Genomic DNA, 21,505 nt, shown 5'->3' on the forward strand with positions numbered 1-21,505 from the left:
AAACTTGAATTTCCACATGGATAAATAGAGTACTTGCCTAGGTTTATTTCCCTTATATTAACTCATATTCAATATTGGTGATATAAATTGTTTTCAGGCAAATCTTTCTAGAATATAATTCTGAGGATTTTATTGAGAAGTCGATGGTGATACCAAGTTTTTCACTGGTGATCTAACTAATTGTGTCACAAAATAGACTGCTATCACATTTGGATTCCTGCTGCTTTTTAATCTATCTATTTAAAATTCTTTGTAGATATCATTTATGCCAGGCATGTCAAACTCGCAACGTCACGTGACGTTGCACGACTTTTTCCTCATTGCCGACAATGGGGTGGGTGCGGTTTTGGCTTGACGCATCCGGCCTGTGGGCCAGCAGTTTGACATGCCTGATGTATGCCATCCTAAATCAACCTGTATGTAGTAATCTGTTATCTTTCTGGCAGAAATCAATGTTCATGGTGCATTCAAGCTAAACATATTCATTGCAAAGAATAGGGATAAGTACAGGGTTATAGAAAAATGTGATCATATGGTTAGTAGGGAAATAAAAGAAAAATATGCAAAAGTTTTAACGTGCAGTTGCTCTTTTCTTTATTATTTTAGTGATTTCAAATATTTATTGATGTTGATAATTTTTTGTTCTCAGTACCTAAAAAGCAAATCTATTATTCACATTCTGTTTAGAATTTTAAAAATCCATTCCTTCTTTTTTCATTCATCGAGTCATGCTAAGCAACATTTTTTTTTTATTTCTCCATATTCTGTTTTGATCTGAATAACAACTAAGTAGAACTTTAAAAAGGGAAAAGGGAAAGTCCATGACATTTTATTAAGCATGAAATGGCGCTGGAGCAAAACAGAGGATTGCTGAAGCAAATGCTTCAGTAAGGAAGGAAATGCCATTGACTATTACAGCCGCCTAATGTTTTCCATGAACTGCAGAAAATAATTCATTGTATCTTAGTGACCTACAATAACAGCTGACGGCTTGCACTTCATGGAAATGTGATTTGTGTATTACAAAATTTAACTATTTAAAGTTTCAGGGCTCATGTCTTCAGAATTTCAGAAATATTAATGTCAGTGGGATTCAGATGAAAATTTTGGGGTAAACAAAATTTCCTGCTTTTTGTAAAACAAGCCTTGCATATTTAAACATGGTATCATTCTCCTGTCTCAAAAAATCTGGGTATGATTCCAGGTTTTACCACACACGGAGCAATGCAAAAAGAAACTTTAAAAAAAAAGCATATTGCCATCTTGTATTCCTCATATACTAAATTTAGAATATAAATTTTTCCTAAGTTCTAAAGACATATGGATGATAAAATTCAGGCAGAAAATACTGTTTTATTAACAAAGTTTTTAGCTGTGTTAGTAATCTAATTTGAATTTGAATTAATGTTACAACTTTATAGGTCTATAACTTTATAAAAATTAAAAACTCAAGTTTAAAATATTGAAATCAATAAATCAGTATACAAATAAACAACTACGAAGAAAATAATTTCAGGAGATGGAGCAAAAGTAGTGTTTTAAAAGTTTTATGGTTTATCAATACCATTAAATAAACAGAGAAGCATCATTAATGTTTTTTTATACTATATCGGTTAGTACCAACTTCAGTAGGAATTCTATTTCTAACATGCTTATTAGCTGGTATTATATTCCATTGTAATTTAGTTTACTGTATCCCATTCTGATAACCTACATTTGTACCTATCACCCTAGTGTAGTGAAAAATATAGTAGGCTGATATTTAGTAAATGGTCAGAATGTATGACTGCATGGTAACTGTGTGATTTTAAACATTAGTTAGAAATAAACACTAATGATAAATTAAGAATACTAATGAATGTGACCTTAATGCCCTCTGACCTGATATTTGAAGTGTACTAAGTTTTAACATGATATAAAGGAGGGCTCTCTATATGTTCCTGAATTGTTCACTTTTAACCTACTTCAGTGAATTATACAGACATGTAGGAATGCAAGATTTGCTATGCATGTTCAGACCTTCTTGTCTTTAGTCATATATCCAACAGTAGCCAGAATCAGATTCTTTAGAAAACAAGACACCCACCATTGCCAATTATGCAATTGTTTGCCCTGAACACAGAGCCACATGTAATTGCTAGCTTTTCTCCAGAATAATTTGAGTTGAATGTGGGTTCCTTAAAACACTGTATGATAGTTTACTTAAACTGAAAATATTTGCATGAGTCATAAATAGGTAATTCTTTAAAATGAAAAAAAATTCTATCAAGTTGGCCTTGGTGTCTTGTAGTGGCAAGTTCCAAGGCCTTATTATTTTCTTTATGAATTATTTAAAATCAGTTCTATGGTTTATTTGAAAATTGAATGTTACCCAAACTTACTTTCCATACTTACTGAAATGTAAGTCCAGAATTATACCAAAGACATACTAAGAATACATTTGGTTTCACAACACTGATGTTAGATATCCTATTTGACCCATTCAATCTTTATGTGTAAAGCAAATAATCTGAAAAGTAATGCATATCTACACAAACAATTGTAACTGCATGACCTTTCCTTTTCAGGACTTTGTTCTGAGTACAGTGGAAAGAATGGAACCAGCAATTGGAAATCTCTACCTATTTCATCTTAAATCTGAGATTTAATTCAAGCAATGCACTATATTATAATGTGATTTGTTTTGGTTAGGTCTGCTGGTAGGACTAGATAGTAACGTATGATTAAGCAAGTTAGTATTATTTATTGTGATATGTGATTCTAGTCAACAATGCCATCTGCCGTACAGATAGTATTGGAACACAGGTAGTCCTTGACTTACAATGACATATGGGACCAGAATTTCCATTACTAAACATGGCAGTTGTTAAGTGAGTCACACCCAATTTTTTGCATTTTTTTTGTCAGACATTAAGCAAATTATTGCAATTGCTAAGTGAATCATGTGGTTGTTAAGCAAATCTGTCTTCCTCCTTTAACTTTACTGGTTAGAAGCTGACTGGTAAGGTTGCAATGGTGATCACGTGACCCCTTTGAATTCTGATCTTGTTACTCTGGGGATGCTGTAAGGTCATAAATGCAAGGACCTGTTTTTTCAGTGCCCTTCTAACTTTGAACAATTGCTAAACAAATAGTTGTAAGTTGTTCTTGTTGTTGTTGTCGTCGTCGTCATCATCATCATCATCATCATCATCATCATCATCATCATCATCATCATCATCATCATATGGCATTGTTACATTAGTCAGGAGATTACAATGCTAATACAGAGTAGTAGTTTGACTGCCTGTTTACCAGCTCTGTTAGATACCTGCTTGTGTGCTTTCCATGGTGCACCACAGGAGGGCAATTTAGCTTTGCACCAGAAAAAAAGATGAGCAGCTTTTCCCACAGCATCATCCAAGGCCCTTCTCTTTCCACTGAACCTGCCTTGCAAATGAGCATCACAACCAGGAAGGTTCAATGCCGGCAGGATTCTAACCACTGAACAAAGCACCATCTGGTCTCCCCACCAAAGTGGTACCTATTTATCTACTTGCATAGAACATACTTTTGAACTGCTAGGTGGCCAGAACCTGAACAAGTGATGGGAGCTCACTCCACCACACGGTGCTAGAACCACTGGAGGAGAGACTATCTCCAGCGTCATTAAACCATTGAGTCACTATGGTTGTAAGTTGAGAACTACTTATACATGTCAGTTCCCTACATAATTTTCCCTGCTAGAATTGTTCTTCAGGACATTTAGGTTTGTGTGAATTAATTTCTTACATATTAAAAAGAATTCTGGGAATACAGCATTCTCAATTCATATGAAATTCACATGACCTTTATTGTAGCATGATCTTCTGCCGAGGGAGGCATACCCCTGATGGGGATCTCTATCTTTGGAGAAGGTTGAGAGTCCATTCCAGAGCCAGTTGTTTTACTTTTCTTCCTAACTGAAGAGAAATATGAGCTAGAAGGAGAGGAAATGGAGGGCTATCATAGAGGAATGCTTTTTTCTTGGCCATACTGGAAATGCGCTAGACACAAAAACCTTCATTCTCCAAGGTAATAATGAATTTTTGCATGTTTATGCCTGCCACTGGTATCATGAAACTGTTCTGAATTCTCCAGCTGTTAGCATAGGATTTTCCTCATAGCAGTCCTCATGATCAGTGCCAAATCCAAGCACTCTTTGATACTTCTTCTATGAAGCCTTCCTCATTTCTGTTTCCTGTTTTGACAATATCGTTAATGTGAAAGCTGTAATTTCTGTTTTGTCTCTTGTTGTGCAAAATCCCTCCACTTTGAATTTTCTTTCCTCTGTTAATTAATTCTGATTTTGTTGTTGGATTTCTCCCAATAGTAGAACTTTTTGCTATCAAAATGAATTTCAAACATATATTGCTTTATTCAAAGAGTGAAATAATGTTAGGTCAATTGTTTAATTATTTGCCTGTCAATATAATGTTTAGATATGTTCAGTTGCAAGAAAACAATATAGCAGTCCCTTGTTAATGTTTGGGTTGTACTCATTATGCAGATATTCTTGAAATAATGATGGGAAATGATTATTTTGTCTTTATTTGTTATAAAAGATGACTCTGTTGGAATTTGTACAAGGAAATGGGCCCTGAAGGGTGTGTTGGTTCAAGTATAAATTAACCATGAATCAATTCCAGAACATTCAAGGCTTGGAGTCAGACAAGAGTCTAGAGAAGAGTCTTTCCTTATGACTAAGCAGGAAGCCCAGCCTCAAGTGGGGGTAGGGAAGGTACATTAAATACATTCCAGTGGTTGGCATCTCAGTCCCATGACTGTCAGGCACGCCCATGGTGTGGTTCTTGGTACTGGCTGTAGTTCTAGAACATAGTGAGGATAAGGCCAAATAACCACTAACCAAGAAGACTAAGCCAAGAGACTGAATAAATTAAGTTTGAGTGTCAATTAGCTTGTGCTTTTGAAAATGACATTTTTATGTCAGAATAAAATTCCTGATGACAGTTTGCAGAGATATGCTCAGATTTGTCAAGGTGGCAGTGGAGTTGGGGAGTGAAACTACTTGTGCAGACAAGTAAGCACACCCTATGGCAGTTTGAAGATACTAAAGGATTAACTCTCATTTTTATTTAATTGTTTCTTTTTATTTTGAAAAAATAGAAATCATTTAAGAAATTCAAGCTTCATGAGTTGAAATCTATATTGTTTTTGTTAGAATCACTTGATTTTCTCCAATGGTTTTCCAACAAATTCAACTTTTGGGATGTGCTGAAAAATTATCTCCACTCCTTATATTTTTTGGTTCCCATAATAAAAAGTTCATCCTCCTTTTCTAAGTTTTACTTGTCATGGTTTGGTCAGCATTTTCATTTTGTAAGACAAAAAAAAATGTATTTTTATTCTACTTTCAAAATGCTTGCTAAGTCAATTCTAGTTTTGCATAATATGCTGATTTTATAAATGAAATTATGTATGCTCACTATTTTATAAAATCAGTTAACCCTTCAAGTTAGACAAAGTCAAGAAACAGGAGCAGCAAGGGGAAAATTTTTGTTGGTTATTGCAGTATATAAAAACCCCATCAAGTTTCTCATGACCTCAGCTGTCAAAAAACAAATAGAAGCTGGGTTATTTTGAAGGTTTTTTTTTAATAGTCTTTTTTCCCTGATCTAAGTAATCATAACACCCTTAATGATGATTTTATCTTTCTCATTCCCAGGCCCAGGTATATTCCACCACACATAGGCACAAGCTGTTGCACTGATTTCCTGTAGGACATTGGCTAACATACCAATGGGATTTTATTCAAAGAAGATTTTTTTAGTGGAGCCTAAAGGTAATGTTTTCAGTATATACATTTCCTAATTTTCTCTCAATTCTTTCTACCATAACGAATTTGTTAAGGTGGGAAAGATGGAATAATTGTGCAATAACCTTTGCTTGAATAATGAGAAAATAGCATTAAACTTTGGTTATTATCTATAATTGAAAATCAGTGTAATTCCTTTGTAGGTTGTATCAATGCTCAATGAAAATTGAATATATCCCAGGACAGCTAGTCATTAGCAAATAAAATCCACAGAAAGAAAATCCATTTCTTTATCTTTTATAAACTCTTTGCAAGTTCCTTTGTAATCAGGGTAGGGAAGGGAGAGGAGAGTATGTGTAATCTTTGGAATTTCATATGGTGTTCTACAGTTGACCTTTGCCTGGAGTAGAGGCAGGAAGAAAGAAATAATTCAATGGAGAATATAAATCAAATAATCATCAAAGGATTTGAAAATATCTGAGAAAATTAAAAGGTGAAAAATGCGTATTTCATGAGCCTTTGGTCTGTGTGAATCAACATTACTTTGTTTTGCAGAAGTGTATTAAGTTGGATTAAACAAACTATTCAGTTCAAGGTGATGCCTCAACACAGAAGTCAAAGCATTGTGACAAACTGCTATACTTGGCTGTTTTAAGGTCTCAAGCTGATGAAGCAGGAAACACCGATTATCAGGCCAGACAAAACTTTTTTGTAAATATGAAAAGAGGGTCTCTGACATTCAAGGCCAAGGAAAGAATAATCCAAATATTGATTTTGAAAGGTACAAGGAAAAAATGGATTCATGTACAGTATATATATAGGATTTGATTCCTGTAGCTCAGATCCTGCAGATCTTCTGTGAATATATGATTCCTTTCTTGTCTGCAAAAAAGCAATTTATGTAGCTGTCAGGCTTCAAAAGCCTTTGCTGTTACTAGACTGAGTTTCTGGAGATGATATTTTATTGCCACATCTGGGGTGAATTTTGCTTTGCCAGAAATGTTGGTAGAGGTGTCTTCAACCCATCTGCATATATGCACAAAAGACAAAGTCTGTTGAAGTGGTTACTTTGTGGAATGGTCTTGAATAGGAACTTTCAGGCTTTGTATAGCCTTAGTGATTACTCACTAGATCTTGCCTAACAGAGGGAAGAAAGAAGCTTTGAGGATGTCCAAACTGTTTAATGAGCGTAATACTAGAGGATTTTTTCCAAGTCTGGGAAGAAATGCAACAGAGAGGTCTTAATCATAGGTTATAGAAAGCTTGAGGGGGTTGACATGCATTCCAGTGTTGCTATAACCAACTAGGGTGGAAAGCCTCAAAGCAGATAACCTTGGCCAGAAATTAAGATCAACATCTGCAGTGTGTGACTTAATTCATTTGCTTCAGTCATCAAAAACATATGAAAACATTATTTGTTCCCTCTATTTGCAGTGTTGGGCTTTTGTGGAAATTAGTGGACTGTACAGAGTAGTTTTATGCTGAGGCAAGAGATCATAATGACTGTAGAGATTTCAGCTAGGTCTATGTCAGGGAAAAAAAATCAGAACAAAAAATAAAAATGACAGCTTCTGAAAGTGAGAAATGATTCTCCTCAAGATTTGGTACCTGAAATGAATTACTTTGCACTGTTTCATGGTAAATTTGGCCTTTAAATTCCTCTGATCCTTCTATTCTCTGAATTCAATTCAGTATTTAACACAGTCTTTGCAACCAAGATGCCCCCTTCCTCATGTGTTCTGATCACATCTGTCTGACAGAATTTACCTTATCCAGTCTCTCAGTTCAGTCCATTTGCTTGTCAAAGTTCTGCTGATGTAGATAATGTATCACATCAACCAATTTTCATGTTTTCTTCCTTCTATTCCACTTCAGGTTCTCTCATGAACCCAACAATTTTTCATGCACTAGGTACAAGGTGGTCCTCTTGCAAAATGGAAAGGTTGGCTAAAATGATCCTTGAGCAAAAGTCAAAACACTCTTCTGTCTCAAATTTGGGAAGACCTGAAAACCAGTTTCTTAATTTAATTCAGCTATACCTTTTAAGAAGCAAACTTTTCCTTTCATCTGAGGGAGGGGGAGCACCGTGTTCCAATTCAGACCAGCCTGCAAGGATAAACTTTTTTTTTTGTATATTCCCTCAGGTGAGGGTAAGTCCTACAGCTGAGCCCAGCTGCATTCCTCTCAGGGCTGAGATTCCTAGCAATCCCAGAATAGAAGAAAGAAAGCTGTGGTGATTTCTGGCTGCAAAGAGAGCAGTTAACTCTTGATTAGACTAAACATCTTGATGAGAAGAGGGGGTTCTTCATGATGTAATTTGTTGCTAAAACATTTGGTTTTAGCCAATAAATTTGGGCCACTTATGGCTGCTTGTTTTTGGGGAGAAGTCTGGGACAGTCCTTTGTATGAAGTTGTTGGAAAGACTTAGTTTAGTTTAATTTAGTTTAGTTACCATCAATTCCTTTTTCCAAAGGTTATCTCCATTCTGTGGAAGAAACTGTAGTGGTGCAAAGCTCTGTCCTAAACTGGAATTCCAATACCAGGAATATACAATCCAATTTTCAGAAATATTCCTTCCTCTTGCAAAAGGTTCCAGGTGCTCCAGGATTTATTTGAAATTGTCCTTTTGAGCTGACTTTTTATTGCAAGGAGATGGAAGATGAATCTGCAACTTCTTTCCTTCTCCTTACACATTTCTCTCTCTCTCTCTCTCTCTCTCTCTCTCTTTCTCTCTCTCTCTAAGGGTTCTCTTATTATATCTTTACTTAGAACTGAATTCCAGAGTCAGACTAAATAGGTACACTTAGTCCTTGCTTAACTACTGGTCATTTTATGACCATTCAAAATTATGATATCAATAGCACTTACTTATATACCACTTCACAATGCTTTACAGCCCTCTCTAAGCAGTTTATAAGTCATATATTACTGCTAACAATCTGGGTCCTACTGACCTTGGAAGGATGGAAGGCTGATTCAACCTTCAGCCGGTGAGAATCAAATTGCTGGCAGTCGGCAGAATTAGCCTGCAATACTGCATTCTAACCACTGTGCCACAGTCACGTGACCATGATTCACATTGTTCAAATGCATGAGTCTAACAACTGCTGCATTCACTGAAAAACTGCTACTAAAAAAAACTGCAAAATGACTTCTGATCACGGTGCGTCGACTTATGATCACCATTTAGAATGTAATTATGGGCTCAGTTATGATTGTAAGTTGAGGACTACTTGTAGATGGAGAGATTATTTTAGCTTAAGGACAGCTCGTGATAAAATTTCACAAAAACTATTAGCACTTTGAATGGAGGAAAAATATAAAAACTCTACCCATTTGTGAGAATTTCATTAATTTTGCTTCTCATTTGAAAACAGAAGGAACCATTTTTTCCCATCAAACCAATGAGAATAGCTGAGAAGAAATGAAGAAGTTTTTGGGGTGGAATAATCATTGAAAATTGTACAAGTTTATTTTTGTGCCCCAGCAGTGGTAAAAAAAATATAGGAACAAAATTATTATACTTAGATATCTTTCCTAGAGTTTTAGCTAGCAAAGTTATAGCTAAAATAACATTCCAGGATGAGCAAAGATGACAAGGAAGCATAAATCCATATGCTTAAGACTACATAATCAAAAGCAGCTAATTTATTAGTTAAGGCTAAACTCTTTTGAGAGGCTATTGCAAATTATCTCTTGACCTGTATGATAAGCTTTGCAGACCTGTCTTTGTACTGCAGTACTAAGTCATTCAGTGAATAAGAATATAAAGCAAGATTTTCTTGGGCATGGCATTCAAGATTTTCTTTGGTATGTTTTCCTTATGAAAAATAAATCAACACTCTCCCTGTTAAAAAGTGATTTTTAAACATTCTGATTGGCTTTTACTGTCTGGATCTATTTCTTTGATTGTTTTCAGTGGGCGATTTTAACTATGTGGCCCTTAATACTATGGCTTTAATGGCTTAATTTTTCATCCCTGCACCTTTGCATATTCAACTACTGTTTGGTAAAGTAGTGGAATATTAGAAAAAATATTTAATTTTAAGAATAGCAACAGTAATAGCATTGCTATTGTAATATCTCTAGATGGCAGTAGAAATTTGGGTATAGGTTAAAAAAATAAAAACATCACTGAAAGAAAAAGAGCATTGAGTACGTTTCCCTGCATCTACATGGAGGGAAGTGTGTAGTGGGGTGCCCCAGGGCTCTGTTCTGGGCCCAGTGCTCTTCTTCATCAACAATTTGGATGAGGGGATAGATGGGGAACTCATCAAATTTGTGGATGACACCAAGCTGGAATAGCCAACACTCCAGAAGACAGGCTTAAGATACAGGAGGACCTGGACAGACTTGAATACTGGGCACTATATAACAAAATGAAATTCAATGGTGAAAAAAGTAAGGTTCTACATTTAGGCAAGAAAAACCAAATGTACAGGTATAGTATAGGGGGTACCTTGCTCAATAGTAGTAACTGTGAGAGGGATCTTGGAGACCTAGTGGACAATCACTTAAATATGAGCCAGCAGTGTGCTGCAGCTGCCAAAAAAGCCAACTCAGTGCTGGGTTGCATTAACAGAGGGATAGAATCAAGATCACGTGAAGTATTAATACCACTTTACAATGCCTTGGTAAGGCCACACTTGGAATACTGCATCCAGTTTTGGTCACCACGATGTAAAAAAGATGTTGAGACTTTAGAAAGAGTACAGAGAAGAGCAACAAAGATGATTAGGGGACTGGAGGCTAAAACATATGAGGAATGGTTGCTGGAATTGGGTATGTCTAGTTTAACGAAGAAAAGGACGAGGGGGGACATGATAGCAGTGTTCCAATATCTCAGGGGCTGCCACAGAAAAGAGGGAGTCAAGCTATTCTCCAAAGCGCCTGAGGGCAGGACAAGAAGCAACGGATGGAAACTAATCAAGGAGAGAAGCAACCTAGAACTAAGGAGAAACTTCCTGACAGTTAGAACAATTAACCAGTGGAACAACCTGCCTCCAGAAGCGATGAATGCTCCAACCCTGGAGGTTTTTAAGAAGAGACTGGACAGCCATTTGTCCGAAATGGTGTAGGGTTTCCTGCCTGAGCAAGGGGTTGGACTCGATGACCTCCAAGGTCCCTTCCAACTTTATTATTATTATTATTATTATTATTAGTATTAGTATTAGTATTAGTATTAGTATTAGTATTACAGAAGAACTTTAGTGTTTACTCAACATATACATAACCAGGAAATGAATAATTAGTATTTCAGTTTATTTAAAAGCTTATTTGGATATCTAATGAAGGGAACAATAGTACAATAACATCAAGCAGCCTAAATTTTTCATGTTTGGATTATATCCAGTGAATATTATGTTGGCATAATATATATTTTTATTCCTATATTTAGAGCAATATTTAATATTCAAGAATTATTATTTATGATTGTATCTTATGATTTATGATCCATGAATTATCACTTTGTTGTTTGTATGTACCCTGAAGGCTTATGCATCGGAGACAAATTCCTTGTGTGTCCAATCACACATTTTGTTTATGAGGTGAAAAAAAGACACTTGGATTTCCAGAATTAAGTGCTTAAATGTTATCACTGAACTATTGCAAGTTGTATCACAGATTATTAAATTTTGTTCATTAAAAGATGATTATATAAATTAAATATCAGGGATAATTGTACAGATGTTTAATATATACTATTTGGAATAAATAACATTATTATCACTTTTTTTTTCAACAAATGCATAGGAATGGTTACAAAAACACATGAACATTGAGGAATACAAGTATATAGTCTGATACTGACACCTGCAGGAGCAATGTGGGTGTTTACGACATTGGATAGATTAGCATATGTTCAGGAACGATATTGTGGTGCAGTAGCTGAGGTATATCAGAGTTAAGCAGATTCAAGTCCTTTGTCAGTCATGGAAGCTTGGGTTACTTTGCCAATCCTCAACCCAACTACTGGAAAATATGTGTATGAACTAAGTGCATACTTGAAGAAAAAGTAGAAATACATCAATACAGTATTCAGGCACAAACTGCATAGTGAGCTTGTTTTTGGACAAATAGTTAAAGAGATCATATTCACTATGGAAATACAACTTTATAGTATTCATACAGGCAACTTTAAGATTTCATCTCAATGCAACTAGAAATGATCTGCTAATTTGGGATTATATTCAATAGATTTTTTTTGTTTGTTGTGAGAGAATCTGCTCACAAACTCCCCTGCCCCTTTCTGAAGTCCATGGGGTATAGACAACATGGCTGGCTTCCTCAGTTTAAGTTACTCTTTTCCCCACAGAGGTGCAAGATGCTCTCACCCCCTGGCTTTTTATACAAAAGGTTGTATTTCATCCTAACTTTGTAAAGAGAGCCAGTTTGGTGTAGTGGTTAAAAGCATTTGTCTAGCAACTGGGAGACTGTTCTAGTCCTGATTTATGTATGAATCCAGCTGGTGACGTTGGACCAGTCCTTTCTTTCAATGGCAAATCACTTCAAAATCTTGTCAAGAAAACTTCGGGGACTTGTCCACACAGTCATAAAGAGTCAAGACTGACTCAAAGGCCCCTAACAATTGGATACAAACTGATGAAGAAAACCATGTTGCTGTTGTTTCTCAACAGGAATATAGAAAGGGACAGTTTAAAATGATGCAAGATGAATAAATAAATCATTTATTTGAACAGGGATTTGAAAACTATGTCTACATGGCAGTATGCAACCAGCACCATTATTGTAGTTTCCTCCAAACTAACTAGAACCAGAGGAGAAAAAAAATTGCTTGGGCATGGTACATGAGGAGTATTTAAGGGGCAAAAGGATTAATCCTTTAATACCCCAACTTGCCCGCAAAATTTTGGCACATGGCTCTTAGTTCTGTTCACCACCCAGAGATTCAATAGACTAGCCCCATCCGTCTCTCGCTCCTATTGCATTTTTTACTTTGGTCATGTTGTTTGTCTGTTTAGATGAAGAAATATCTCTGAAACAATGATCCAACAAGTCTCAGGTTGACTACGGGCACTTCCACATTGCCACTGCAATGCTGAAAATAAAGAGCAAAAATCATTGCCCCATCTTCATATCCCACAAGTCCTGTAGTTCTTTATAAAGTCGCTCATTCCATTTCATGCAAAATGAAATAAGATCAATTGCTTGTGTGTTTCTACCATTCATTGCCTTATTTTATGTTATGTGCATTTGTCTAAAAATTTGTTTGAAGGAATTTGGGGAAGCAGATGTATTTGAGGGGTGTCAAAAGCATCAATTTCTGCAAAGGCAAGTGAAACTTGGGGTAGGAAAGGGGAGATTGGAGTTCCTGCAAATGGGTAGTTCCCACAATCTCTCCAGAGTTACTTTTTTTAAATGGTTAATTTTACTATGATTTTGAGTATGTTGCTGCTGAGCCAGGAATAAATGGTCACAGCTCTTCAATAGGGTCAATATTGTGGCATCTTAGTCTTCAGCTGCTTTTGAGGTGAATATATATAGAACTGTCCTACTCTCTTGACAGCTAAATCACTGGTGAGTTTTTCTTACCTGAATTTTCTTCACTGATTTGAGAACCATCCCCCCGACACATTTCACATTTCAATCATCCTGTTTTTCAACTTTTCTAGCTGCAACGAATTATTAAACATTTAGCATACTGACCCCTAAAAATCTGGATGGCAAAATATATCTGCTTTTTTACTGAAAAATTCTTAAACTTTCTTTCATTTTTCTTTCAGAATCCACTGAAATACCATCTCAAAATTATTTTACTTATGCCCATCTCTGAATTTTTTTCAGTTAAATCAATGTTTCTGTATAATCCCCATGTTCCTTTCTGTGTCTCCTCAGCTGCATGCTTTCCACATCTTGCTGAAATTTATTAGGCCAATGCCATAAAATAAGTCCCTTTTCAGTAATCATCTTCTTTTTAATCAGCTTAAATATTTACTTAAATTCTTCAAGGCACTGTTCGGGAATCAGCATGAGACTCATATATACTCTTTGATACTGTCTATGTTCTTGTGCTTCAATTTTTCATTATAGTATAATGTTGGAACTATTTCCCATCTTCACATCCAAGCTTTTGATATTCACATGGACTTTGCAGTTTCATTTTTTCCTTTACTACTTATTTCCCAATCCTCTTTGTATTGTATTACAGAGATAATGAATTCTCTATCATAAGAATCTAACAGTGCTAGAAAGGAAATAACTTTGTGCTTCCTCATTTGCAACACTGAGATCTTTCAGTGTGTTCTGGACTATATTCTCAATGATTTTTTTCCATAATCATAAATGAATAGAAATCTCCAGGAAGTTCATACATTATATTTGAGGTTTTCCTCAAAAGCCCTTTGTTCCTCAGTTAGGTTTTGTTCCAAACCAATACTTTTCAGACTCTGAATTTTCTGCAAGATTATGGGACTGCATACAATTCAAAATTATGACCAAGAGTTTTGTACACAACATTTTCTGCAGTAGTAGTTTGAATAGCATGCGGTAGTAAGTAATTTGAATAGCATGCGGTAGTAAGTATTGAATCCACAAGATTCAATATTGACAAATAATCAAATTAAGGTGGTTAATTGTACTCCAATTTCAGAAAAATCAAGCATTTTATTTTTTGAACAGTGCATTTGAATCTCTTGCACTTGCAGTTCACAGAAAGTATACAGGCTTAAGCAGTGTTGCCACAGCCTTTATCAATGACAGCAAACCCTTTGGGCTCGTCATGAAAAAACTTCAGAAAGTGCATAAGTTGGCTCTACAGGAGCGTCACCCCCTCTGAACAAAAGATAAACAATTCTTTGTCTTTCCCTGCCTTCTATCTTGGCCACCCTGAACAGTGGCTCTTGGTGGCAACTCCAAGATTACACCTAAAGCAGAAGCTCAGGCCTTGACTTCCATCTTAGTGTCACTGCTGCCACTCAAAGAGGCTGATTCATATCATTCCCCAAGGCCTATGAGCCTGGGGAATGGTGCAATGGCCCAATGGCCCAGCATTACCTAGAATCAGCTGGGTGCTGCTTACCTTCTCTTTTTGTTGATAGGCCCATGCGACCTACCCAAGGCTGCTCTGGGTGGCATGAGGCCTTTGTTCTTGCTGCAGCTTTGGAGGATGTTCTTCCTTGGCCTCTATAACCTCCAAAGACCATATGAAAACATGCCCCCTTTTCTCAGGCATTTCGGAGACTCTGGAGGCCATGTGGGAAACAGACTCTTGCAGTGTCCTCTTGCACAGCCTCAAAACAACAACAACAACAACACCCACACACCCACAAGAATGGGGAGGGCTTTCAAGAATAGTTGTTGTCAGGTATTGGTGAATACTGGTGTCACCTAAAATGTTGTGAAGTGTCACCTTTGAAACATGTGTCATAGGTTTACCATTGCTGGCCTAGATGATGATAAAGGCTGATTATTTTTGTGGAGGATTGTTCAGAAGCCTGAGATTCTGATTCAGTCAGACGTTCCATTTTCACATACATCCATTTAATGCAAGGTGAAATACAATTTTCAGAAGAGAAAAAAAAATCCACCAATATACTTTCCCATCATGACAAAAATGCTGTTCTTCGGAGGTTTTTGTTGTTAATTCAGAAAATAGTTTATTGTTTTTAACTTCTTAATACTCAGTGAAGAATTTCCAGTACAATCCTGGAGACTTTTTCTTTTGAGGAAAGAACTGTAGAAGAAAACCCTTCTGAGGGTAAAAGTTAGAGATTTTTTAATTTAATTTTTGGATAATACCATTCATCATTGGCAGACTCAAACTGGCTATGTACCTGTTTGTTAATCTAGCTACCTCAATAAATCAGATATCTTTCCAGTCTGCTATGTCTATGCCCCAATACAAATACTTAATATATCATCTAGTCCTTCTCCAAAGCAATATTAGCTTGTGAAATATCAGTTCATATAAATTCTGCCATCGCAGAAAATCCATCTTGACTGCTGATAGTGATTTAGGTTTTTATTCTTGTTATTAATTTCACAAATTGAATTTCAATTTTCTGATATGGCTTTGGGAAATGAGCACATGCAAATCTAGTTTCTCTGAATGCTTTGATCACATTTTACTGCTTGCAGACTCTAGATCAAACTCAAGAAAGCTATATTCTATATGAATGGATCTTATTTGTCATTTGTTAATTTCTTGAGATTAGATATAAATATGTACAGGTAGTCCTTGAGGTACGACTATATTTGAGCCCAAAATTTATGTTGCTAAGTGAAACATTTGTTAAGTGAGATTTGCCCCATTTTATGAATTTTCTTGCCACAGTTGCTAAGTGAATCATTACATTTGTAAAGTTAGTAACATGGTTGTTAAGTGAATCTGGCTTCACTTTTGATTTTGCTCGTCAGGCCTCAAAAGCTGACCTGACATGACCCTAGGACACTGCAAGTGTCATAAATATGAACCAGTTACTAAGCATCTGAATTTTGATCCTGTGGACCATGGGGATGCTGCAATGGTCATAAGTGTGAAAAATGGTCATAAGTCACTTTTTCCAGTTCTGTTATAATTTTAAATGGTAACTAAATGAACTATTGTAAATTGAGAGATACCTGTATATTCTGTTATAGCCTTTGATGTTTCTGGTGAAGCTTTGTCAGTAGCTTTGATAAGTATTGCTCCTAGACTATAGTTTGATAAATATGTGTTTCTAAGGAAATACTTAGATTGACAAAGTAGCATATTTTGGAACAGCCAACTTCAATAATAAATATTTCTGAGACAAGACTTTTTGCTGAAATATTTCCACAAAAATAGTAGGTGTCTTAATGCAATTTTTTGCAATACTGACAAAATTTCCAAAATGTTGCTTTATATCAAAATAGTTAACATAGTTTTATTTTTTCATGAAGATTATCCCATATAACTACCTGAACTACCATTAGTATGAGAGGTCATACATACTGCAGCAAATGTGAAAATCTCATTACAAAATTTAACTTTGAATTCTTTTTTGTGAAATTTGCTACAGTATATTTGTTAAGAATTTAAATTCATGGATTTGTTCAATGAGATTCAGTGCCCCTGTTTCAGTAATATGGCAAGTAATATACAGAATGCTGTTGAATATAATGGCTATGGCAAACAGGTCAAAAGGATGCAATTAAATATTTTGTTTTCTTATGAAGACTTTGGGAGTCTTAAAGAATAAGCTATGATAGCTCCATGCATTCAGATCTTATAAACACTTCTCATATGTACATTTCAGCTAATTCTCCTTTGACAATTTCTTTAATCTCTCTTCCTCTTTTATTTTTGCTGCAAGATTTAACTTTAGGAAGCCCTGTGCTGGAAGCTTGCCCATAAATCTTGACATAAATCTGTGCTGGAATCTTGCCCATAAATCCATACCTTCATCTGGATTTATGTATTATCTGAATTGCTGGATCATGAGTCATCCACATTGCTATAAAATCTTATTTTGAAAACATCTTCAAAAATAGAGCCTGTTACATCTTGACAGAAAATAATGTCACCACATTTTTCTTTTTGTTTAAGTACATTGGGCAATGATAGTTTGACATGCTTTTTTGAAGTAGATGATCTCACTTATCTCACTTCTTTAAAAAAGAGAAGATAAAATTTAAAATTATCAAATAAAAGTATAGAAAATTATATAGTGGTCAACATACAGTTCTTGTTGATATTCAGTACCAATATATACTGCACGTTAATAATATTTCATCTTCTGTTTAGTTGTGTGCCAATTCTTGGACACTATCTGGAGTAACTCCTACAGTTTTCTTGGCAAAGTTTTTCAGAAGTGGTTTGCTATTGTGTCTTTCCTAGGGCTGAGAGAAAAGGACTGGCCCAAGTCACCTATCTGGCTCTATGCCAAATGCAGAACTAAATTTCCCAAGTTCTATTCTGACACCCTAACCACTACCCCAAACTGGCTTTTGTATGCTAATAAATAATACCAAAAAATCAACCTAAATAGTACCTTGAGAAATTAATGGATGAATAGAGTCCAATATATTATTGTAAATATATACTTCAATCTTTTAAAGAGAAAAGTATCTATGTTCAAGTTATACCTTCAAATGTTTGAGTTAACCAGTATTACTTCTAGTTACCACATAACATATGATTTATTAAATCATAAATTCATTCTCTTTCCGAGCAGTTACAGGTAATGACCACTAAGTGATCCAATTGTTCAGTGAGATATCGTAAGACTGCCCTACTTAGAAAAAGCAATTCTGGCAATCTTTGTTGCCACTATTAATTAAATTACATGTGTCATTACTGTCAAATCTCATTTCTATTATCTTGGTTAATTTAATTTTGAAGAATGGTAGCCAATTTTAAGACTAAATGAAAGAAAACACTGGCATTATGGGCTGACATGAAATATTAATCATGTCCCTTGTTGAAACATACATAGACACGTGTATTCCTGATCTGAATAGGAGTCCAGCTATTTAAGAAATACCATACAAGCCATGGTATTCCATACACTATGGAAGAGAAAGTTGGACTATAAAGAAGCAGGATAGGAAAAATATTGATGCCTTTGAACGTTGGTGTTGAAGAATAATCCCAAGAATACTGTGGACAGCAAAGAAAACAAACTGATGGATCAAATAAATCAGCTTAAAGTTCTCATTTGAGACACAAATAATTAGGCTGAAATAATCCTATTCTGGACACATTATGAGAAGACTCAGTTCTCTGAAAAAAGTTCTAATGCTGGGAAAGTTGGAAGAAAAGAGAAGAGAACAACCAGCAGCTATGAGGCTGTATACTGTTACAGTTGCAATAATTACCCTTCTGAGAGCGGGGTTAGAAGTCTCAAGGAGTCAAAAATGACTGATGGTACTTGATCACTTTATTCCACAAATCCTTTAATATTGGAATGAATTTCCAGAGTGACTTGTAATATTTAATTTTGAAAAACCACATAAGCTTTAAAACCCTTTTCTGAATATATTGGATATAAAAGTGATATAAAATTCATTGTGAATGTGCTTGTTGATCTGTATCTGTCTTTGTGCCTGGCAAGAACACCACATTAATTCTTTCCAGATGAATTAATTAATTAATTAATTAATTAATTAATTAATATTAATCGATTGAAGTAAAAAACTGAAGAATTTTATGGCACCTGAAAATCTAATCAATTTATTTTGAAATAAGAATTTGTGAAAAATTATTTTTTCTAGATTAAGATGTTTAATTACAAAAGTGAATAAAACAACCTTTTCCCCAGAATAAAAATAATCAATATACAGTTGCATATTTATAGAATTTTATTTTTTATATTCAAAATCTTTTCAAATGAATAACATAAATTTATAACTCAGCAAATGAACAAAATATATACATACTGAATCCATCATCCTGACAATGATATAAATAAAAACTATAATACTTTGGTTTTGATTAAATCATATTATATATTACAGTACAGAGAAACCTATTTGCATGAAAACATATTTCCACATTTTTTCACTCTTTAACAATCAGAGTGTTTATTTGTTACACAATATGTAATATATGTATGTATATAGTCTATAGGCATTATTTGGGACAAATTCTTTGACTCTGATAAAGAATTTTATTTTTGATACGCGTAAAATAAAATGGATCTAATCATAACCATAATAATCTGTACTGAAATTATCTTTTAATTATGCTCAAGATGGCACTAAGTGAAGAAATAGGCAGCATGAGACTATATAATCATTTCCCTTTTTCCCAGCAGGGTTCCTGAGCTACCTGGCTTTTAAAGGGATATTTTATTCATTATTATTATTGGAAACTAGCATGCTTCCAAGTAAAATATCCACTCTTACTTTTATTTACAAAAAATACTCTGGGCATAACATAGATATTTTAGGAATGGTGGCTGGCTGTAACTCACCACTTTGGTTTGGAACTGGGAGGAACTATTTTGTTCAGGTTGCTTTCTGGTAGATGTGGCCACCATAACAAGCCATTGTGGAGATGGTTAAATTCTCCATTAAGGCTGGCGGTTGTGAAAGTTCCCAGAATGTGCTTTCATGATTGCAGATGCCACCCTGGTGTTCAGAAACTGACATCTAAAACACTAGGACCCAGAGTGTTGGAGCAGGACGTGCACAAAAATATATACTCAAAGGTTTTGAAAGTTAGCCTTGTTTAAACCTAACTTCACAAAACACAACAGTGACTTATCTTCATTTATTGGGCAGTCCTGAAATGAAGATACTGTAGATGTTGGAAACACACACACACACACACACACACACACACACACACACACACACACACACACAAACAAAATACAGTCATTTTAAGACAGCTGTGTAGAAAAAAATGATTTTTAAAGTATATTGAGTGTTTCAAAGTAAACAAATGAATGCAAACCAATCAGACATTTGAAATGTGGATCCATTGTGTTCATTTAGAGCCCAAACAGACTTGAGATTCCCAAGACAATTGACAGTGAATTTAATTAAAAAGCTCCTCCCTCCACTCTTATTTCCCCTTCTGCTGATTAGAATTTTAGATAGCTGGGATTGAGGGAAATTTGAGAATGATGATCATAATAACTTTCCGCATCATACTTTATGTTGACTCTAGTCACTGCTGCTAGTATTATATTTTATACTCCGTGCATTAAATGCTGATAAATAGAAAAGTATACTATTTAGAGTATGAACTATATCAGTTGCAGTTCTGGATATTATTTTAATTGAAGATAAATCTTTAGTTGGTGCTGGTGTTAAAAAAATGGTCTTTATTAAAAAAAAAACCGTACTACTGTACTTGCTAACATTCTGCTGTTTTTCCTTTTTAGATAGTATAGGCTTATGAAAAATAATAAGGCACATTTGTTGCATTAAACAAATAACAAAACTGCCATCCTCTTTAGGCAAAATGGGCAATCCCCCATTCTAGAATAAAATAATTGAACACCATATCATATTTTAACATTTTGCTCTAGCTTTGGAGCGGTACCATTAATAGTCTAACTAATAACCATAAGCCATTTTTGTCAGAAATGCAGTCCACGAGAAAGCATTTTGCTTTTTAACATTGAGGTGGAATTTGTATTATATGTTAGAATTTGTTTTCCTGCAGGCAATTGTTGGTTCTCTATGGAAACAGATGTAATATTTGGCTTCCATTTTTCTTTTCATATCTCACTAAAAGGAAAAAGAGTATTATTTAATCACAGCCTTAAGAGCATAAGAAAGATTATTACTTTCCCTTTCCAATTCAGGAGTGAATATGAATATACTGTATATGTGTGCGCACATACGTACGTGTGTGTGCATGCATGTGTGTTTGTGTGTGTGTGGTGTAAAACAAACAATAACATGTGAATCTGAAGTTGTTCCAAGGACAGTGTAATTCTGCATAATCACATACAGTATAATGCAGAGTTTCTGAAGATTTTCGAAGGCTGAAATCCCATAACATTATCAAACCTCACAAGATTTGGGACAATTTTATTCTGAAATTAAATTTGAGGGATCCATGGACTTCATCTGCTGTTCTGTAATCTCATACCAATTCAACAAAAACCTTCCTGAATACAGTATTGCCAAATATTTTTGTGATAATCAAACTTCCAGCATATACGTCCTACTTTGGTTTTGATCAGAGTCAAGAAGAAAAATTAACTAGAATCTGATACAAAATATGTATATTTATATTGTTATAATCTAAATTATAGATTGAATGAGATGGAG

The 21,505-nt window shown here is 35.0% G+C and overlaps 1 protein-coding gene across 1 annotated transcript; it reads right to left on the reverse strand.

Moving 5' to 3' along the window:
* Positions 1-5,805: 5,805 nt before the first annotated feature.
* SAMD9L (sterile alpha motif domain containing 9 like) lies at positions 5,806-18,085 on the reverse strand. The gene is given in 22 exon segments (XM_029283265.1): positions 5,806-5,924; positions 13,609-13,906; positions 13,909-14,016; positions 14,018-14,078; positions 14,080-14,130; positions 14,132-14,203; positions 14,205-14,255; positions 14,257-14,376; positions 14,378-14,429; positions 14,432-14,479; positions 15,201-15,338; positions 15,341-15,634; positions 15,637-15,681; positions 15,733-15,754; positions 15,799-15,879; positions 15,882-15,922; positions 16,376-16,496; positions 16,498-16,691; positions 16,694-16,788; positions 17,193-17,260; positions 17,262-17,371; positions 18,061-18,085. Coding segments are annotated over 22 exon segments (2,214 nt in total).
* Positions 18,086-21,505: the final 3,420 nt, after the last annotated feature.

Source organism: Protobothrops mucrosquamatus, unplaced genomic scaffold (genome assembly GCF_001527695.2).
Source record: "Protobothrops mucrosquamatus isolate PMUCROS unplaced genomic scaffold, P.Mucros_1.0 scaffold45, whole genome shotgun sequence".
Taxonomy (NCBI): domain Eukaryota; kingdom Metazoa; phylum Chordata; class Lepidosauria; order Squamata; family Viperidae; genus Protobothrops; species Protobothrops mucrosquamatus.